Here is a 21,074-nt window from a genome sequence, read left to right on the forward strand (position 1 = left end):
CCGAAAATCACACGGCGAGACCGCTATCATTCGAGAACATTTAAGTAGGGTTTTCACTTCTCAATGGCGACCGTAAAATGGCGGACGATGGGAAACAACAAGCGCAGCCGCCCGAGGCGACCCCTTACGATCAGTCCCGATATTTCTGCTGGTTGCTGCTGCCGCTGCTGCGTGCGCTCCGTTTCGTTTCTCTCTCCGACGGTCGACGATGAAAAATATGGCGGCGCTCATCAGGCATGCCTCGTACAGGATTCCGTTCAAAAGTACGTCCGCTCTATTTGCGGTCACTACGGTTAGTAAGAAAAACTCCTAATATGTTATTTTTTTTTCTTTTCAACACTTCACGAACGACATTTCCACTACATGTCAACCGGATACTTTAATCCGACCGTTCTTAACACTAGACACAGACACCAACTATGTGTCACCATCATTTCTAATTTATCTCTCTCTTTCTCTCTCTCTCCCTCTCTCCTCCTCCCTCTCTCTCTCTCTGTCTCTTTCTCTTTCTCTCTTATTTATATTCCTTTTCTATATCGGTTTTTCTTTCTTATTCACTTTTTTTCTTTATCGCAGACGACGAATGCACGTCGCGACGTTGCGCGCTTCGCGAGTAAGCTGAGTTCCGCTAACGATGCCTTGAAGCAGAATCCGAAGTTGGAAGCTACCAGGAAGTCTCTTTCCGCGAAAGGGTAAGCGGTCAATCGCTTTCGAACGAAACGTAATTTCGTCACGTTACGTCGCGCAGCTGGTCAACCGCCTGAGAACGGGCTGCGGCCATACTGCTCTCCTCTCCCACCTCCTTCGCTTGTCTCCCACTACTTACACAACGACCGAGCCTATCCGAGCGCGCAAATCGTGTTCCGATCGTCTACGACTTTTTAGGGCTGGCTCGAGTGACCTCCAGTGCCCTGTTCACAAAATTGGTCAGATACTGAATAATTTCAATGACCGATTTTATTCCATTTTTCGTATAGATTTTTTTGGAATTACTCTTATATTTATATCGGTTTTAATAACGATGAATGATGAATGAAAATCTATCTCTACAAAATTTTGAAAAAATGCTGAAAGTGCACTGACCCTTTTTTTTCTCACGAAATACGCGAGACATCGAGAAACGTAGCAATCGCTTGCGTCTACCTGTCAACACGGTATGTGGAAGACGTCCGTTCTCCTTTCTCTCTTTCTTTCTTTCTCTCTCTCTCTCTCTCTCTCTCTCTCTCTCTTTCTCTCTCTCTCTGTCTCTCTCTCTCTCACTATCGCGTGCGTTCTCCCTCTTCCTTTCTTTTTTTTTTCTTTTTTCTTTTTTCTTTCTTTTTCATTGCTTTGTTATATTCTGCTCACACACAACTATGTAAGAGTCCTCTAACCAGACGAGATGCGCTAGTAGAATGGAATATTTCGTGACTATATTTTACAATACATAAATCGACTAATTTATCAACTTATCGTTTCTTATAAAATTTGTCGAAAACTCTGCTCGTAATTTTAACGTCATTTCGATGTTAGATTTCTACATGGCCTAGAATCTAAAAAATATTATCTTTTGGCTCGTTGAAGTAAGGGGCACGTAGTTTTCATAGTACAGCACTGCTATCGTTCAGTAACGTACTTCACAAGGGTGCACTTGAGGGCACTACCATCCTATCGGTGGACATCGATCTCCTATTCCCTCTCCCTTCACTTCGTGCCGATCCTCCCTTCATCTAGTGTGCGACACCATCGTTACCACCTTCTACCCTCGCCAACGGGACGTCATATCGTCGACCGTTTTAGCAGGCTGCGCTTAGCTCTTTTATAAAGTACATACATGTAATAGAAAAATGTTGTTTAACACAGTAATATAACACGATAATCTCGACTTTGGGATATTGATGGGTCCCATGTAAAATCAATCGCATTGTCAACAAAAACGATTCCATCTCGAAATAGAATAGACATGTTAATGCCTAAGGGTTTGCTGAAGTATATAGAAGGCAGGGTGGGTTACATTGCTTCTCGATGTCCATGTACAGACTATAAAAGTTTTCGCAATGTAAGAGACTAAGATCTAGAGAACCGTTAGAATAGAACAACGCCTTTATGAAAGATAAAGGGACATTCTTCTACTTCGACGGCATAGCATATAATAAGACTACAAGCGAGAAATAATCAACTGATCTATACTATTTTGAAGCTCGAGAGAACTTTGTGATATAATAGAATTCTTACTAGCAATAGGATATCATCTATTATATTCTTTACGAGAAATGTATTTGTGTAGACTTTTTTTTTAGAAAAAATTTTTCCTAACTTGCGTCGAACAAAAATGGATCATTCCATTGCTATGCAAATAAATTAAAATCATTGTATGCACCGTATACCTGTTGAAATTGTTTCTTGATTCTAATTATGGACATGAACGTAACGTTCGTAGATACAATTGCAAAAAGGTAGAAAACTTTTCGTGATTTCTTCGAAAAAAACTGTAAATTGAATGACATTAATTCATTGCTAATTCATCTGTATTTTTGTTAAAATTAACGTTTAATTGACTCAACTTGTCGGACGATCTTTCGGAAGCTGAGTTAATGGTAACACGCTGCTTATCATTTTTCTTTTTAGATTTCTTCGATCAATAAAGTCATACGATCCACCTTCCGACGTAAATGAACGGATTGACAAAATCTGTGCGGGCCAACAAATCTCGACGAGAGACGAGGCGAAGCTCGAGGGCGGTCTTTCGCGCTTTAAAATCTTTGCAGCCTGTGCGGAAGAGTTCAAGCATTCCGTGCCAAATTCGTTGCTTTGCATAATCGAAACGGTCGGTGAGTATATATTGTCTTAACATTTGTTTTCATATGCCATCAAATTTTGCAATAGCTATTGCCTGACAATGAGTAGAAAAATATACGAAGATTTTCTTTTTATTTTTTTATTTTTTCCTTTTGTTTTTCTCAACGTCATATTGAAATGTATATATTTTGGAAAATTCATTCTAGAACATAAAACTATTTGTGAATTCAGCCTTCGTGAACTGAGGCTCACTAAATTTTTATTCACTGATATTTGTACTACTATATCGATACGATCCAATCAAAATCTTGTAAGATCTTACATCACCATTTTTATCTTTTAAAATTAATTTCCCGAAATTTACGAACAGAAAAATAATCAAACATAAATTAGCTCTTCTTCGAACAAGCTTCTTATGTATACAAATGATCAATTTGATTATGAAATACGTTTATATACGTTTTCATGCTTGATTAATAACGTACCGATGTATTTTCCTAATTAAAAATGTTTTCACATACATTTTTACGTATTATTCTATATCAGGAGATCTAAAAGAATTTTATCATACTCCGGTGGACACTGCCACACCGCTCGAAACATTACGAAGGATGCAGCTTCCGAAGAACTTACACGTACAATATGAATACCACCGTTTCCATCCTGGTAAACTCAACATTTCATCAATATACCAATATACCATGATACAGTATTTATTATACTACCATGTCTATATTGTGTACTTAATATTTGAAAAAAATGTGAGATTATTTAGAATACATGGTAACGATTGGAATGTTTTCTATAACTATGTATATATAGCTATGAACCATGCGCCGTTTAAACAGCTACTCAATCGATAATATTCTCTCAGATACAGACACGATGTTTGGTGGCAAGACGGCTTTTCCGCTCAGCTCGACTCTCGTCACTGGTTTGAAATACAAGAAGAAATACAAAGGTTTCAAGCTGGAGGATCCATTTTATCAAGAATATAAACGAATTAAATAAAATTGTACCATTTATATTTCGAAGAATTTTCGTATTATTTCCTATAGAGTTCGTATCGAGAAATGGATTACTTAATATATGAAAAAAATAAACGTGAAATTTTTTAGCCATACATATGTATATATATATATACTTTTTTTTTTCTTTATTATAAGTGAAAATATTTTCATAATAAGAATTATTTGTTAATGTTATATTATTGTATTTTGTAAGATTTGATTAAACATTATGTGGAAGAATCAGAAGGGTCTCTGTTATATTTCTATCAATAGAAAATCTGAAACTTATTTTATACTTAAATGTTAATAGAAGTATAAATATGTATTAGACATATCGGGGTCCATTACATCGATCGTGTAACACATAATATATATATGTATTTCTGCATCGACTTAATCGACCCATCAAATTCACATAGCGACGTGGTACTAAGCAACGAATGATCTTTCGAAAGGTAGGATGTTATTTGTGCAACAATGAAGTGCAAGGTACACGTATGTCAATGTACATATAAGTATCACGATATATTCAATTGAGAAAAGTGACCACTAAATTCCTGGAAAAACAAAATGCCTGGAATCGTAAGTGCCACTGGTCTCATCTCTGCACGTGTTCGACCTATTTATAGAAATAAACCGCAGGTATATTTATTCGACAACGAATTTCATTGGAATGTTTATTTTTAATTGCGCCTATCTTTAATTCGAGTTTTTTTTTCATTGGACGATGATAATTATTAGTTTTTTTATGAATACATTTATATTTTATATGTTAGTATGAAAAGTGAAATATTTCTAATTCTGAAACGCCTTGAAGACCGCAAAATTGTATTTTGGACATATGAGGTAGTAGACTGGTCACGAAAGAAAATCTTGAAGAGACGGTGGCTCCATCGTTCTCTTTTAACATGATGCTACCCTGTTACTATATTCTCCGTATGTTCGTAATTCTTGCAATGATCCACCTTATCTGAACATACAATTACGAAACATTCTTACCTTACTCGAAATGAATTACCAATAGAAAACATTAATAGAAATTAAAAATAAATTATTTCAAAATAATTTCATCTAATCCCATTTCTTTTGTTATATATTCTGGTTGTAAATGAAACAATCGATATAATCATGAGAATAACTTTTGCACGCAGCATGTAGAACTTTCAGGACATACAAACCCGGCACCCTTCGCCCTTCGACCTTACGCCGGCCTTTTTAATCCCTATTCTTATGGATGCTCCGTATTATGTAATCATCCTGTAGACAATGAAGCCAAAGAAGTGGTGCGTCGTGCGAAGGACACATGGGTAAAAAAAATGAATTTTATGAATTTATATATTTGTTTATGAGGTAATAATTACATAACCAAGACTTGGAAAATACCTTTAAAATATGGAATGATTATTTATATTTACGATGGTCATACGGTGACAATATTTGTTCCACTTTTCATTCTATTGCAGGCAAGCGAAGGTAAAGCTTTATTATTATCAGAAGAAATGGAAATGATTCGTGCTAGATTATTAGCTGCCGGCAAAAGAGATGTTACCGTTGATTCAGGAAATGTAGATATTAAGGAAATTAACGTTGACGCTATAACTGTTCCGGAAGAGTTATTCCGGAAATACACGGAGACCGATTCTCGACCTCTTACACCGGCACCTACTCTTGTTAGTGTGCAAGCAGCGACAATGTCAAGTCGTCCTATTCAAAACGATCCTTCAGCAATTATATACAATCCACGAGAACGCACTACATTAGTTTTGGATTTGCGAGCCAAATCACAGCCCCAATTGGTTTGTTAAACATTTCTCTTCCACGTGATTGTATTAATTTAAAAAAAAAAAATTGCATGACAATCCATCACACAGTGAATTGTACGTGTAATAGTTTATCGTACAACGATATATACTTATTCTACAATTTTATAATTTACTTTGATTATATGATTTCATTTAATTATGTACTTCGTTGAATCTCGCCAATCTCAATGTTTCATGTAAGACACGATGGTCAGTAAATTTGCCATCTTTTTTAGGACAATGAAACTTTCACTTGGCATGCATTGACTTTAGAAGTTCTACCAGTCCCTAGAAAGAGTCAGATCATCAGCAGTAAACCGTTATCTCGACGTCGATCTTTTGCTTCGGTAACACGTCCAGTACCATTTGTTCTTCCTTCTTCCTTGAATGCTGAAACCTGTGAAACGGTAAAGCTTTGTATATAATTATTTATAATTGATGTTAATTTAATAATTCATATTTCATTCATAAAAATGTATCATCTTAAGATCATAGACAACGATGTTAACAACAGCAGTGATGAACCTACGGTTGTACGAAGGCGAGGAAAAAAATTACGTAAAAGGAAATGCAGAAGAAATTCGATTTATGGACAACAGACGGAAGTTCGGGATCCATTTGAACCACCAGAAACACAGATCTCGCAAACTGAAAATGAATCCAGACGAGCTTCGTTAGTTTACATTTATATACATATACTTAGTATATATATATATATACAAAGTGTCCCAGCTAAGTGTTTACCGAAACTATTATAAAATATAGTGATTTTTTAAAAACGCTGAGGCAGGTCATTTTTATTCTTCTTTTTTTATTTTTTTTGAAGATAAAAGTAGCTTTTCATCATATATTTATCTATCAAGGGTCAAATGGCATATCATTTGAAAAATCTTTTAATTTTTTTTACAATGGTACTATTTTTTTTTAATTTTGAATCAATAATTCTCTAGTTCATGCATTTCGAATTTCAGGTTAAACATAACTTTCATTTTGTTAAATATTCAAAATGTGTATTGCTGAGTTCCATGCAGTAATAAAGTCTTTGTTCAATGTTACTCAATTCTACAGTACATCCAGTGTATTTTGGTGAATTTGTAAACTCGTATCTTCGGTAATAAAATTGTTGACTTACACTTCTTAAATAATTTGACAAAAGAGTTGTATTTGGATTTATTTGAGAGCTAGATTTATCCATTGATCATAGAAATTATTCAAAATGACTTTAATATGCCGGAAAAAGTGTGTTTTCAACACGATGTAACTTCTTCATACTATACAGCTCTAATATGACAGTTTCTAAACCATCATTTTCCCAATAATTTACACCTTTTGATTTTTTTCTATGGGGATATTTACAATCCAGAATATATGCCTTTCAATCAGTGTCATTAGAACTTCAGATTTTATTAGAAGATTAAATTGGATTTACTGCGAATTAGACTGGATGTACTGTGAATAATTCGATGTAACATTGAACAAAGATTTTATTATTGCATGAACGGCAATACATATTTTAAATGTTTAATAAAATAGAAGTTGTTTTCAATCTGAAATGCATTTTCTCAGAAATTATTGACTCAAAATTAAAAATAGCATCATTGTAAAAAGAATTAAAAGATCTTTTAAAGGATATGCTATTTGACCTCTGTTATTATTTAAGATTTTTGATAGGATTGTCATCCTCCTTAAAGGGTAAGTCTGAAATGAGTGAAATTATAAGGACCTATCTTGGCGTTTAAAAAAAAAAAATCGTTAGATTTCATAATAATCTTGGTGGACACTTTGTTGAGAACTTCACGCGCGCGCGCGCGCGCACACACACACACACACACACACATACCACTATCCTATATATATAAATTTTTATAAATATGTTACTTACTACGTTACGACTAATGAAAGCAGTATGATTATATAATTGTTCTGCATAATGTATAAAAACGCGTTATATTGTGCAATTAAATAAAAATATTGTTTACAGAGTTCATCCGCTTACTGGTGATTCTTGTACGGTAGTATCTTCGGAAAAAGTAATGGTTTCTTTGGTAGAACAGACGATGCATTCCAGTTTTATACCGATAGAAATTCTGAAACATTTGTGCAGAGAATTAAATCGCGATAAAGTCGAAGCGGAATTTTCGATGAAGGTAAATTATTATTTAAAAAATATAAGTTTGAGAGAGAAAAAAAAAGATTAGAAAGAACAATTTTTAATCAAAATATAACCGAATTTATTTAATATATACGAAAAAAAAAATATTTCAGAGAAAAATTGCATTCGAAGAGGCTCTAAGAGTTAAAGGTGAAACTCATTTCGCTTTGCGTGGAACGCGCCGAACTTCAGTATCACCGATGCAGGATGTACCACGTGTATTTTCACGACAAACTGCTCGTTTTGAGATTCTGGATAGCCAAAGTTTACGTGGTATGTATATGCATAACATTTTCTTTGTTTTTCTTTGTTTTTTTTTTAGGTACGAAATATAATATAAAAATAATACAAATAATTATCGATGTATAATGTAAGAATCTCTTTTTAGGAATCACGGTACTAGTTTATCTGAGCAGGCACGTCTTCGTGAATTCCGGAAGAAAGTTAATATACAGTCGAACTTTTATCAGGTTCCACGAGGAAACCTTACAAGGGAGCCGATACATTTCCCCAAACGATGTTCAAGAAGCTCTTCAAGATGCAATTGGGAGGACACTGACTGATGAACAGCAAGCACGTTTCAACAGCTTCCTAGGGAATATTTCCGAACCGTTAAACTTTCGAACCTGGTGTGGCGTATGTGCAGCAGCAGAAAGATTGTTATGTCCTCTTCCAACCAAACAAATTGATCCTCCTACGTGGTTAGAAAGGCTGGACTTCGAAATGCTGGAAAGACGACTTGATTCGATCAGCGTAGATTCTCAGTTGGCTCTTCTATTGAGAGAAATTCGTAACAGATAATATTAGTCGATGTTATAAATGGAAAAATTAAAATAAAAATGAAGCTTGTTCATTACGTTCGTCGCATGTTTTATTGCCAGGGTAGATGCACATATTACATCTACCCAAGCGTACACAGTTACAACAATATACGATTTCTCTTTTACTCTTTTTTTTTCTTTCGTTCGTTCTAACATACAAGCATGCGTCATACATACCACATATACACCTACGTACATACATACTCGCTCTATTTTTCTTTTTATCTTTCTTAGTACAATAACATAATAAATAATAAATCGTTTTTTTTGTTATCCTTAGAGATAATATAAAACCGTCCTGCATTGTGTAAATAAATTAAGTAAATGAACAGTACAACGCGGAAGAGTAATTAGGATACGATTTCCGTGGTGTAATAATGATATTATAACATATTATCAAGTTCATTTCGTGATTGTTTTCTTTATCGCGTGAACTTCTTCATCACCATAATCTTCGTATGCTGTTGCGTGTGTCGATGATTTCGGTCGCTAGTTTACTACGTCACATTGCACATAGAGCTAACGTACAAATATAATGACGTGACGCTATGCATCCGAGCGAATAAACTAGAACGCCCAAGTCTAAGTGTGGACTCACTCTCGGCCCTTGTATGTTATTAAACGACACTACTTTCTAGAGTCTCTATACAGTGCGGTACTAACCGCCATACAAGGGAACTTCTTCTTTGGGGACGATTTGTATCATCCATATGTGGTATATTGGAATTGAGATTAGGGCAAAAGTTGGGGGAGAGGGGTATGAGATGGGAAAGATGTCTCAGTTTTAAATTACAGAAAATCCAACGAGCTCTTCTAACGTAATGTGCCCGTTCTAATTTTCTTTTTTTTCTTCTCATCTTATTCTTCTTTGCCATTATTTCTTAGTATAAAAAAAGTTGCTGCTGCTGTTGCTGCGGGGCAGTGGGACTGGAGTATGTCGATGCACACATACTAATAATGGGCTAGTTGCCGTTCGTTGAACGCTGCATCGCCGGAATCACGGCATCACGTTCAGTCCCATAAATCTTGCCAGCTTTTCTTGCCATATTACCGAGCATCTCCATCGAACATTTGTGTGCTGATCTTAATGACAATGCCCACTCTTTTAAACTTATCTCGTCCTATAGAAAATATTCATTAATCCATTAAAGATTTAAACTATATCTTACATTTTTTTCATTTATATATTGTAACATTCTTAAAATATGTTCATGTATGTACGTGAATTTAAACGCTTAATCGAATAAGTTAACTGACTTACAGGATTCGTAAGTACAATTTTGGCATCCTTCGTACGAACAACAATACATTGTTCTCCTTTTACATGCTGTAGGTCAGCTCCAACTTCCTCTATCTAAAAATTCGTAAATATTTCTTATCCGTTATTTACGTTGTACAAATGGAAAAAAAACAAAGGTAGAAAAGTAAAAAAACTTCATGTAACATAAAATACAGTGAAATATAATGAAATATCAACCTGATCTAGGAATACGAGTTCAGGTTTTGTAGCAGATTCTGGATGCAACTCTAATCGATTTGGGTATAACTTAGCATAACGTGTCTGCCAAGCGCTTGCAAAAGGACCTCCTAATTTTTTTATATATCCGTGTAAAATACAATCAGAGCCTGAAATAATTACATTGTAATTTTTATTAATGATGTAAATACACCGCAAAAAACAATATTGCAGTGGCGTAAAAAAATTTTCACCTTTTTCATCGTCAATATCAAATCGCAATTTTTGTTTCGCTTTTTTCTTGTTTTCCATCTGCAAGTAATTTTTATTGAAAACTTAATGACAATATATGAGTAAAATTATTGCATTATATTATAATTATATACCTTATCTGCTTCATTGTTAATTGTCTCAAAAACTGTTTCGGCTACTTCAGCTTGCCACCTTTCAGAAATAACAAGAGGAAAATTTTTATATAGGTCTTGATCAGCATCGGTCAGTTTGATGCCTTTCGTGTCTTCCTCATCGAATGAACCAATATCGAAAGCGTCTGCAGCATTCACTTCTCCACGAGGTGGTATTAAAGGAGGTGTATATTTTTGCAGATAGACCTGCTGCCAATCTATCCCATTAAAAAATGGATGCTCTTTTAATTCATCAGCTCCTCCTCCACGACATCCAAGCCTGCTATTGATGTCTCTTTGTAGTAAACCTTCTAAAAGCGATCGTAGTTCTCTCGAGAATGTTTCGGGTAATTCTACATTCTGGAATATAAATTCAAAAGGAAAATGTGTTTATAATTACTATATTATTTAATAAACATTTAGGCAATTGAAATATAAACCAACCATAGTGAGAGTCATGCGGTCAATTTCATGTTTATCCTTAGTTTTATGTTGTCTGAAAGGACTGTGTCCTTTCAAAAGCTTATACAGCATACATCCAAAGGAGAACCAGTCCGCGCTCGAATCATATGGTGTACCTTTTGAAAGAACTTCTGGTGCCATGTATCCATGTGTACCTCTAAAAGATGATCATTATTAAATATGTTTAAAAATACAAAAGCTCGGCTATCTAGAATACTCTTATACTTACACGCTCGCATGTGGTTTCTTTTTTGAAAAGTCACATGCTAATCCTAAATCTGATATTCTTACGTGTCCATGTTCATCTAAGAGAATATTTGCTGGTTTTAAATCACGATATACTATATATCTGCGATGCATATGCTCTAATCCAAGAATTACTTCGGCTGCGTAAAATTTCATTTCTGGCTCGTTAAATACGCCATGTTGACTTAAATGATAATGTAAATCACCTCCATTCATTAAATCCAATATAAAACATAATTTATCTGGTGTGTGGAATGCGTATGTCATACATACTATAAATGGGCAATCCACCTAAAATATACATATAACAATTAAATATAAAGGAAATGATACAGTTATCAATATTTTCTACTACATCTTATTGCAATTCTTACCCCAGTACTGACTAGAGAGAGCATTATCCTTTCGTTAAGTGCCAAGGTTTCACCCTGTTTCATTTTTATACGTTTTTTATCGAGGCACTTCATAGCATACATTTTCCCAGTATCTGCTTTTCGACAACCATAAACTTCACCAAATCCACCTCTTCCTATAATTCGATGTACACTAAAATCGTTCATTGTCAGCTGTAAAAATACAAATTCGTATGATCAATCAACCGATATAAATTTACTAGAAATACAATGACACGACTATACCTGAATGTTTAATTCTAAATTCTTCCACTGACAAAAACGAGTGTATTTATCACTAAAAATACATTTGCATTAAATATGTTTAATATTTAATATTGATATGACACACACATAAACACAAGCACTTACCTTTCCAAGAACTTCTTAAACGGTTCGCCTCGTAAATGATTAAAAATTTCTTCTATATAAGGCTAAAACAATGATCATTTTAATTTTAATATAATATTTAAGAGATATATTTTTCTCTTGAAATAATATATACCTCAAACAAATTAATGGGAACCTCATTTTTCATAAGGTACTTGTGTACGTGAGAAACAGCTTCTGCTGAGTATTCCTATAAAACAAACACAATGAACAAATATGTCAATTAATATTATAATTTTTCAAAATTATTTTTTAATGCATATTTATTCAAAATATACTTACATGTGCATGTGCAAGTAACTCTTTCATGATGAAATTATCATAGATTTCTCTAGCAAGTTTTCTCCTTTCTTCAGGGCATTCAAGTTTTTCATAAGCTTTAATCTAAAATGCATAAATAAAAAATTTCGTATAAAGTTGAATAGAAAAATATGATAAAACTCTACCAGATTTAACTAATTTCTGTAGGGCAACGCAAACCTCTTCATAAAACCTAAGTTGTGGAATTGGTTCCTCTGCTACAGTTTCACAGAAGTCTTTGAATAAAAGATAACCTGAAAAAGAAGATTTTATGTAAATTTTATATGTAAAAATTAGATAGATATTAGAAATAATATTTATACACACCTAACATTTGATTAAATATTTTATCGAAATTTACTTCGTTCTTCTTCTCAAGATATTTATGCATTACGCTTCTCACACTAAAACAAAAAGTTTACTAAGTAAATGTATATGTTTACTAAAAGAAATCTAAATCCAAAATATTATCACATTAATTTTATTATATTTTTTGTATATATTTAAAAATATGATTTTTATACGGTAGTGTACTTTATCAGCCTTGGTAAATTCTATCAGATATATTTTTGTGGTTACTATGCTTGAACTCATGGCTTTTTACAATGCATTACTTTCTGTTCATTCTTTTTTAATAGTTATTAATACTTTCAAATTAATCATTTGTAAATTTATAATAAATAAGATTTTAATTTTCATGATTTATTGTATTACAAAATTCATAAAACAAAAATTCAAAAATTCTTTCGAATGAAGATACAAACAAACCTTATACTTTATTTCATATTTTGTTATATTTGGTTTGATAATAGAAAAAAAAAAAAAAACGACAAATTTAATAACAAAACAAAAACTTGTGCTTCTACATACACAAATAAAAACCATGAGATCAAACAATTATTTTTTTATTTATATTCGAAATCATAGGCGTAAAATAAATGAAAAAATTAAATGCGTATAAACTTGGAGAATAAAGATTTATGCAAATAGCGAAAATAGGATGCAAGAAAAATTATTTCTGGAGTCCTAACTATTGACGTGTGCACGTATATTGAACGACGTAAATGGAAAGATCTTTTTTTAATGTATTCTTCTCATCACGATGTATCATCCATGGGTATATACCTTGGCCATATATTGTTGGTTCCTACATTCGTCTATTTAACCTGAATCAGTGAGTCTGCAAGCAAGAGGGTGGGTGAGTGAGTAAGCGAGCATGGAGAAAGAAAGAAATATATATATATATATATATACACACATACATATATATAGAGATGAATATATATATACATACATATATATATATATATATAGAGAGAGAGAGATGGAAAGAGGACAGGGGGGAGAGAGATAACAAGAGTAGGTGAATGAGCGAACGAGTAACAGGAGAGGGAATGAGAAAGAAGGGGTGGAGAGGCAGTGGATTGAGGAGGGATGAAGAGAAGATAGAAAAAGGAGAGGCAAAGCAGGAGGAGGAGAAGGAAGAGGAGGATGAGTTCGAGCTACAAGGAAGAGATTCGAGAAAGAGAGAGAAAGAGAGAAGAGAATATTGTACTAAGGAAGAAAAAACGAAATTGGGTCGAAGGGAATACCTAGGATCGGGCAGAACGATCTTCTTGCTAGCGCGTGCAGCCGGCGTACACTTGCTCTTTTCCATGGCCATCAAATAGCTGACGTCCGCCAGCACCGCCTCTAGGTCCGCCATTTTTCCCCGATGATAGTTTCTAGCCGCAAAGAAGAAAGTTACCACTTCGACGGTTACCCGCTCGGAGCGAGCACACACGAGGTGTCCTCCGGCGCCGTCGCCGCCGCCTCCTCTTCCTCCTCGTCCGTCTCCTCCACCACCACCACCAACAGCAGCAGCACTACACCAACACTTCCACTACCACCACCGTTGCCACCATAAACTCTTTTATTGCCGCCTGCCTTCTCTTCTATCGCACGCAGCTTGTGCTACGTCGATCCGCACTTTCAGGATGTGGAATAAACGTGTGTGGTTCGCCTCTTCCCTTAAAGTTGCATATTTTTAGCACGACGCGAAAGACGACATTGACGGTAACGTATAGGAGAATGTGAATATGAACGTAGACCAGGACAAGAATGATCTTAATATCAACATTACGATGGATTGACGATCTTTCCTATCTCTTTTTTTTTTCTTTTCCTCCAAACTCGAGAAAAAATTCTATGGACACAGGATCTCTTACGACACCGGTAGGTAGACGACGATTGAACAGTACACACAGAGGTTACGTCCGAACGATTGGTAAGCGAGAGAGAGAGAGAGAGAGAGAGAGAGAGAGAAAAGATGGTTCAAGGCGGAGGGAGGGACAAAGAAAGAAAGAAACGGATAACAGTAGAGGAAAAGCGAAGACGAACTTCGAGAGAAAAAGATCGACGTCTATAGATTTTCTTCCCTCTCTCTCCCTCTCTATTTCTCCTAATGTATTTCTTTTCAAATGCAAACGGTCGCTCTTCCGTCACTGTCAGCGATCCTTCACTACTTCGTGGTATTAAGCAAAGCTGAGATTTATACAACACGAAATTATACTTCTCTTATAGCCATATATGCGCTCGTATTACGCGGGTCACATAACGTCGAAACCCGCTTTCGGTCATATTTATCGCGCGCACGAGAGAGAGAAAATACGCGTGTGTCGTCTTTGCTAGGCACAATCAGATCAAATTCAAGAATCGAAAATTACGCACGTATACGTATACTCTATGTACATACGTTCGCTCGAGAAATCACACTATACTCGTACTTATTTTTACAGAGTGTTCGTTTCTCATCACCGACTGACAGTCGGCGAGATCGCGGTTCTCTTTGCCTTTGCGCATTAATACGTTCTTCGTTGATTGGCCGTTTCGAGATTAATTCTTGTGAATTTCTGGTGACAGTAATGCCCTCTTTTGACGTAATGTTTCTTTCACCAATCCACAAAGTTTCAAATCGGTACGCAATTTCTTTCAGTTCAATTTATATCTTCATTGTTATTTTGAAATTATTCACAATCACTAAATTAAAACATAAATTTGGAAATTATAAAGTGTCTGTTGATTCAAGGTATAATGCATATTATTTAGCAGACGAGACTATATTTCGTTTTATAAAAAGTAATTCAGAGGATTAGATTATACGACGGATAAAATTACAAAAAACATATTTTAAGTACTATCAATTGATAGAAATGATTACAACTTAATGAAATATCGAGAATATCTACAATTTAGTTCTTTCAAGTACAGTGATTATTTTTCTATCATTGAAATCTACAATTTATACTAATTTTTTAATTTAATCTGCGTTATATTGTATCTCTAGTAATAGAGCAACAAGCTCCAGATTAATTTTATCCGAAATTTGTTATACATTCATTTCTATACATCTATAGCAAAATTTAATAAAAGATATAAACATATACATGAAGAACATAAGTATATTGCTAAGTACTAGATTTTTTATGTTAGTTATTGTAATGTATTGTATACATTATAAAATAACATATTTTATGTTCTAAAATAATATAACAATGCAATAATATAACAATGCATTGGTAAGAATATCATTGAAAAGTAATACCATATAAGAATAAGTCATGATATCATTTTTATCCTACAGTCATATTGGAGTACTCCTATATTAACTTGAATTTAATATCTTGAGTTGTTGAACATTCGATATACATCAGTTTTTAGATCTAAATTGCAGCTACGAGTACAAATACATTAAATGTAACTTTCAAATGGAATTATAAAGCGACGTTATCATTTAACTATTTAAAGAATAAACATTTTCTATGATTGTTTGTTATATAGAATGTACACATGCACATTAAAATTACTTGTAAAAGAGGCAATGCAAAAGTGAATTAAACTCAGTTTTCAAAATGGATAGGTTATATTAACATATTATATTGATGTGTTTTATCATCATTTATATAAATATTGCATAGTTCAATTTGACAGAGATCTTTTAAGAAAGAAGCTCATAAACTTACAAATGGTTTCGTCTGGTAGAAAACTGAGATATAAGGACACTTTTATATTTAGTCCTCTTTTTTGTTACATTTTGGACAAATTCTCTTTCAGTTATATTATTGAATGTATTAACAATTATGGATATAAATCACATTATTTATATGTATCAAAATATAGTATCTGTTGTACTTGAGAAAATAATGTTTCATAGCAGTTCAATTATCAAATACTGCTGGCGAATGATATAAAACTTTTTTGTCAGCAACGTAATGGTATTATAATGGTATTATATAATGGTATTATGTTGCTGACAAGAAATATGAAATTATGAGAAAAGATATTAGTTATCAATAAGGATAGAAGTAAAATATACAAAAATATAAATTATAAATATATAAAAATGATAAAATTGAATATATACAAAATTTTATAAACTATAATAATATTAATAGAAATATCTGAAAACAATTAATTATTAATATTAATTCGGATCTAATAAATCACTTTACTTAAAAAAAAACATGTATAAACAAATAAAATTAAAATAACATAAGTTAAAAGTACCATATACAAAATAATCAAAACTTAAACTTAAAAATTTAAACAATACTTATAATTACGAAAATTCCGTTAAAAAATATGTACTTTGAGTTTATGTCAAAAAAGTCATCCTCGATCATTCTTATCAATGAAATGTTTAAGTACTTTTTGTAAGCGAGAAACATCATTGTTAAATTTTTTTTTCACAAAATATAAAAATGGCCCGTACGTAATTATAAACAATAAGCAGCAATAATATTATTATTATAGATCACTTATTACATTCCTGTACGAATAAGCTAGGCTTCAGATATGTCAATGACTCAATATATAAATTTACTTATAATAATTTACCTTAAAAAATCTATGTACATATAATACTTAATAAAATCATTTTGGAGGGCTCTATTTAATGTTAATAAATAGAGAACTAAATTTATATATCACTTTAAAAATCATAAATTTGCTAAAACAATTTAACTTTATAGTAATACAATTCCATGATCTCTTTCAAGTCTACGTTTAGCTTTTAAAGATATAATTCCCATTAAATCTGCTGGTGTTGGAAGACCTCCTGATATATTTGGAGCTACTGCTTGCTGATAAAATACTTCTATCTGTCCACATTGATTACCATAAACAACAGCATCTTCAGTCCTATATAATATATATACTCTATATGTCACAATTTTTTTGCTTTTTTTGCTTTCCTATATACTTTTTTATTAATAAAAAAACCTTAAAAATTAATTTAAAAACTTAAAAATTACTTAAACTCACCGAACAATAACGTCAGTAAGATTACTGGCTTGTTTGAATCTATCATGAAGACATGATACTATATCCAATTCTGTAACTCCCCAAAGTCCGGAACGATGTATTGTATCCCACTCTGCATCAACACTCAAAATGCTGTATAACTCTTTATTTTCATTTGATGGAAGAGGATCTAAACATTGTTGCAATTGAGATTCAAGTCTGCCAAGTGTTTTGATACAAGTCTGCCACTATAACAGAAATAATTAAATATTAATAAGCGTAATATCAATTAATATAATTTATGAATATATAAGAAGTGACTTACAAGAGAATGTATTAAATCTGGATTGTTAGCAGTTCCATTTTCCATTAATAAAACCAAGACCATATTTTGATGTCCACATAGAAATAATTCAATTTGTACTATATTACTTTCATCTTTAGTAGCACTGATGCATTCACTTTCATTCAGTTTACTTTCATTCTCTTTATTTGTTTCTTTACTTACTGCTTCTAATTTCTGTTTTAATAATTGATTCGTTGCAGCAGAAAATCCAAATATATCACGAAATTCACTAGGTGTTGTTTCTTTACTGCAAAAACCACTGGTTCGTTCATCAGCAAGTAAAGTCAATTTAGACATAAGAGGTGTTAATTGTAAACCTTCTAGTTTTCTTTTTTGCAATAAATTATATTCGTTATAACATTCAGGTTCTGATTTACATTTGTCATCATTATCCAAAATATTTAATGGTTTCAAAGGTAAACTCATGGCTTTTCTATTAGATTCTTGTTTACTTTTGTTATCAAGTTCTATATTAAAAGATGCAGCAGTTTCATTTTCCTTTACATCTCCAGCAGCACTTTCATTATTAGCTTTAGACGGTTTATTCAATGAATCAGATAAATTAAGAAAACGATTGTCAATATAATTATTAGTATTATCATCTTTAAGTTCCTCATAATGTGAAGCTATATATTGTTCATATAGTGCCTGTGAAACAGGTAATCCATCAGAACGAAAAACTGGATAACATGGATCAGTTATTGTATGAAAAACGTTATTCTCTGACAATTTATTTGGTAACATGTCAATGTCATAATTAATATGCACATTTTTATTTAACTTTGGTAATCCTAATGTATATGTTCTAAGTGGAATATCAGGAGAAATCTTATCTAAAGAAGCTTCTAAATCAGATGTGCTTAAACTTCTTTTGATTAAGTCTTTGCTTCTCCATGACTTTCTTCTAATAGAAGGATTCCTTAGTTTATTTAAATGTTTACAACGAAGTGCTTCTTTGACAACGTCTGGAATATCATCCATATTTTTTTTTATTTCTTTTAATTCTTTTATTTCTTTTTCTTTTGAAATATCTGCACTATCATTCATATTGCATATTAAAACTGCTGATCCATGTAGAACTCTATTTACATCTTTAAGAGGTGTAGAACAAACGCTTGGTGTTTGTGGATTCGTATATTCATATGGTTCTATTTTATACTCTTGTTTACGCTTCACTGGTGAACTATATGCAGTAATAGGAAGAGAAGAAATACTAGTCGCACTATTATTACAGTGCATTGGTTCTAACTCCCCTTCTTCAGGTACTGTAAAAATTCGTGATGTGTCGCGTTTTGTTCCAGATATATGTGGTTCTTTCATACTGTTCTTACGCATGATCTGTAAATACATATATATTAAAATATATAAATAAGAACACATTTAAACCTAATTGTACCTTTTTTTGAGAAGAAAATTTCTGTGCCATGGAATCTAAATACGAATTAAAATAACGTTCATTATTTGCTTCCTGTACTAATTTAATGTATTGTTTTTCTTGTATGTATACTCGTAATAGTTGAACTCCCACGGGCAAATGAAATTCTGTATCTACTCTCTCTGCTGGTGCCTAATAGTTCCAAAATATTGTTAGTCTGCTTGTAATATAAATATTAATATATATAAATGCTTTAAAGAGCATTATACCTTTACTCTATATGGATCCATTATAACAATTTGTTTAGTTAAATCTGCACTTAATTGTGTTGCAACTACCCTGGAATAATGATATTAACACAATTATTATTTTGATAATTTCTATTATAAAATAATATTTTATGCTTTCCTATACTTGTTATTATAAAATAGAGCACCACCCATAATTCCATTTGTTTCTTGACAATATTGCAGAATTTGTATTGCTTCCAAAAATATATTACTGGCACTCTATAAGTATAAAATATTTATATTTGATTTACATTGTTTCAAAACATATTCTATATAATTTGAATTTGTATCAACCTTTGGAAGTTTAATAACAGGAATATTAGAAAATAAATTGGCACTGTATTGAAGAATTGGTAAGTAAGTTTCGAACATTTGATATAGCTTCTCAGTAAATTTGTTTCTATCATTGTTAAAAGATTCTGATATTTTTACAAGATCGCAATGAAAAAATTTCAATATTGATTCCAAGGTATTTGCTCTTCTTTCTAAAACCCAATCATGTATATTTCTGTCTGTTCCTACTGCCTGGAATTATTAATAAATTGTTAAACTTCACAAAGTCTAAGAATACTTTATTCTAGTAAGTGTTGATAAAATGAAAACATAAATTAAAAATTACTTACAAGTATATATTGACCAAACTTTTTGAAGACAAATTTTCCACCTTGCAGAGAAATTGAATGTGGTGGAGAAAATGATGTTGCTAAGAACTGATTAACACCCATCAATTGGCCTGCTAAAGCAAGTCTTTGAGTAGGTGACACCCATGCAGGATGGAAGTACATAACTGCTTCTGCAGGATCATCTTCTTCTTTACAACATCTTGACGTGTCAAAGACAAACACTATCATCATTTCCCTACAAATAGTGGCTTGTAAATTTTAAGACAAATTTACAATTGTTGTAAAATTTTAATCCTTAAAAATAAGTATTGTTTTATTTGTATAATAAAAATGATTAGAATGTATTTTAAATAGAATGTTTAGAAATTTTATACAAGTACATATATCATTAAACTACGTAGCAAATGTTAATATTTTTTATTATATACATACGATGCTAATATATAAAAACAAGAATCTAAATTAATGTATTATTTTATTACATCAAATATTATATGCTTGCGATTTATCAGTAAAGATATCACCATCTAATAAATTTGAGATGTCAGTAAATATAGAAAGACTCACACAAGTTTAAAGTCACCATTTTCTTTAACAAATATTAAAGATTTAAAGAGAGACATTATCAGAGAAAAATAATAAATCCATGAATTTAAAATGTACATATGTACACATATACATATAAATCCATTCATTCACAACAGCATGTCAAAAATGAGCAAACCATTATCATTGAATTAAAATTAGTCTTGCAATACTATAATTAGATAATACTACGATTACGCAATCTTCTCATACTTTGCCATGGTGATTGTTTACGTTTCGTTCGGGCGGTTCGATCGTAACTGTCAAACTAATATCTTATATTCCTTTTTATATCTCTACTTCACTTTCGTGTTGATCCTCATACGATTAATCTTTTCGAAGTTCACCACGATGCAGACTGA

At 32.5% G+C, this 21,074-nt stretch overlaps 4 protein-coding genes across 13 annotated transcripts; 2 read left to right on the forward strand and 2 right to left on the reverse strand.

The window, feature by feature from the left end:
* The first annotated feature begins 147 nt into the window (after nt 1-147).
* Nucleotides 148-4,034, forward strand: LOC124428119 (39S ribosomal protein L50, mitochondrial). 3 transcript variants are annotated; one of them, XM_046971811.1, is made up of 5 exons: nt 148-263; nt 577-692; nt 2,608-2,810; nt 3,325-3,539; nt 3,653-3,787. In XM_046971811.1, exons 1-5 carry the CDS (start codon nt 237-239, stop codon nt 3,716-3,718), a joined length of 627 nt encoding a protein of 208 aa, XP_046827767.1. In that variant the 5' UTR covers nt 148-236; the 3' UTR covers nt 3,719-3,787. The 3 variants fall into 3 exon arrangements, with proteins under 3 accessions (XP_046827767.1, XP_046827766.1, XP_046827764.1); XM_046971810.1 differs by having other exon boundaries at nt 157-292; nt 3,325-3,444; nt 3,653-4,034; XM_046971808.1 differs by having other exon boundaries at nt 157-292.
* A 240-nt stretch (nt 4,035-4,274) lies between these two features.
* Nucleotides 4,275-8,598, forward strand: LOC124428116. 4 transcript variants are annotated; one of them, XM_046971797.1, is made up of 9 exons: nt 4,275-4,430; nt 4,940-5,095; nt 5,252-5,584; nt 5,827-5,997; nt 6,079-6,263; nt 7,572-7,737; nt 7,856-8,015; nt 8,131-8,138; nt 8,213-8,438. In XM_046971797.1, exons 1-9 carry the CDS (start codon nt 4,359-4,361, stop codon nt 8,303-8,305), a joined length of 1,344 nt encoding a protein of 447 aa, XP_046827753.1. In that variant the 5' UTR covers nt 4,275-4,358; the 3' UTR covers nt 8,306-8,438. The 4 variants fall into 4 exon arrangements, with proteins under 4 accessions (XP_046827753.1, XP_046827754.1, XP_046827751.1 ...); XM_046971798.1 differs by lacking the exon at nt 8,131-8,138 and having other exon boundaries at nt 4,276-4,430; XM_046971795.1 differs by having other exon boundaries at nt 4,278-4,430; nt 8,131-8,598.
* Nucleotides 8,589-16,614, reverse strand: LOC124428115 (G protein-coupled receptor kinase 1). 3 transcript variants are annotated; one of them, XM_046971793.1, is made up of 16 exons: nt 13,806-16,614; nt 13,339-13,393; nt 12,541-12,617; nt 12,394-12,467; nt 12,196-12,297; nt 12,029-12,103; nt 11,896-11,957; nt 11,770-11,821; nt 11,506-11,697; nt 11,115-11,422; nt 10,868-11,042; nt 10,406-10,783; nt 10,274-10,331; nt 10,041-10,189; nt 9,825-9,917; nt 8,589-9,684 (listed from the first exon to the last, which is right to left on the reverse strand). In XM_046971793.1, the coding sequence occupies exons 3-16, from the start codon at nt 12,602-12,604 to the stop codon at nt 9,526-9,528; spliced, it is 1,941 nt and encodes a 646-aa protein (XP_046827749.1). In that variant the 5' UTR covers nt 12,605-12,617; nt 13,339-13,393; nt 13,806-16,614; the 3' UTR covers nt 8,589-9,525. The 3 variants fall into 3 exon arrangements, with proteins under 3 accessions (XP_046827749.1, XP_046827748.1, XP_046827750.1); XM_046971792.1 differs by lacking the exon at nt 13,339-13,393 and having other exon boundaries at nt 13,806-14,222; nt 14,948-16,613; XM_046971794.1 differs by lacking the exons at nt 12,541-12,617; nt 13,339-13,393; nt 13,806-16,614 and having other exon boundaries at nt 12,360-12,467.
* Nucleotides 16,615-16,964: 350 nt separating this feature from the next.
* LOC124428216 lies at nt 16,965-21,063 on the reverse strand. Of its 3 annotated transcripts, none has more exons than XM_046972066.1 (9): nt 20,926-21,063; nt 20,128-20,362; nt 19,799-20,029; nt 19,623-19,723; nt 19,484-19,553; nt 19,236-19,406; nt 17,819-19,177; nt 17,515-17,741; nt 16,965-17,391 (listed from the first exon to the last, which is right to left on the reverse strand). In XM_046972066.1, the coding sequence occupies exons 1-9, from the start codon at nt 20,931-20,933 to the stop codon at nt 17,217-17,219; spliced, it is 2,577 nt and encodes an 858-aa protein (XP_046828022.1). In that variant the 5' UTR covers nt 20,934-21,063; the 3' UTR covers nt 16,965-17,216. The 3 variants fall into 3 exon arrangements, with proteins under 3 accessions (XP_046828022.1, XP_046828021.1, XP_046828020.1); XM_046972065.1 differs by lacking the exon at nt 20,926-21,063 and adding an exon at nt 20,695-20,919 and having other exon boundaries at nt 19,629-19,723; XM_046972064.1 differs by lacking the exon at nt 20,926-21,063 and adding an exon at nt 20,695-20,919.
* Nucleotides 21,064-21,074: the final 11 nt, after the last annotated feature.

Source organism: Vespa crabro, chromosome 11, assembly GCF_910589235.1.
Source record: "Vespa crabro chromosome 11, iyVesCrab1.2, whole genome shotgun sequence".
Lineage (NCBI taxonomy): Eukaryota > Metazoa > Arthropoda > Insecta > Hymenoptera > Vespidae > Vespa > Vespa crabro.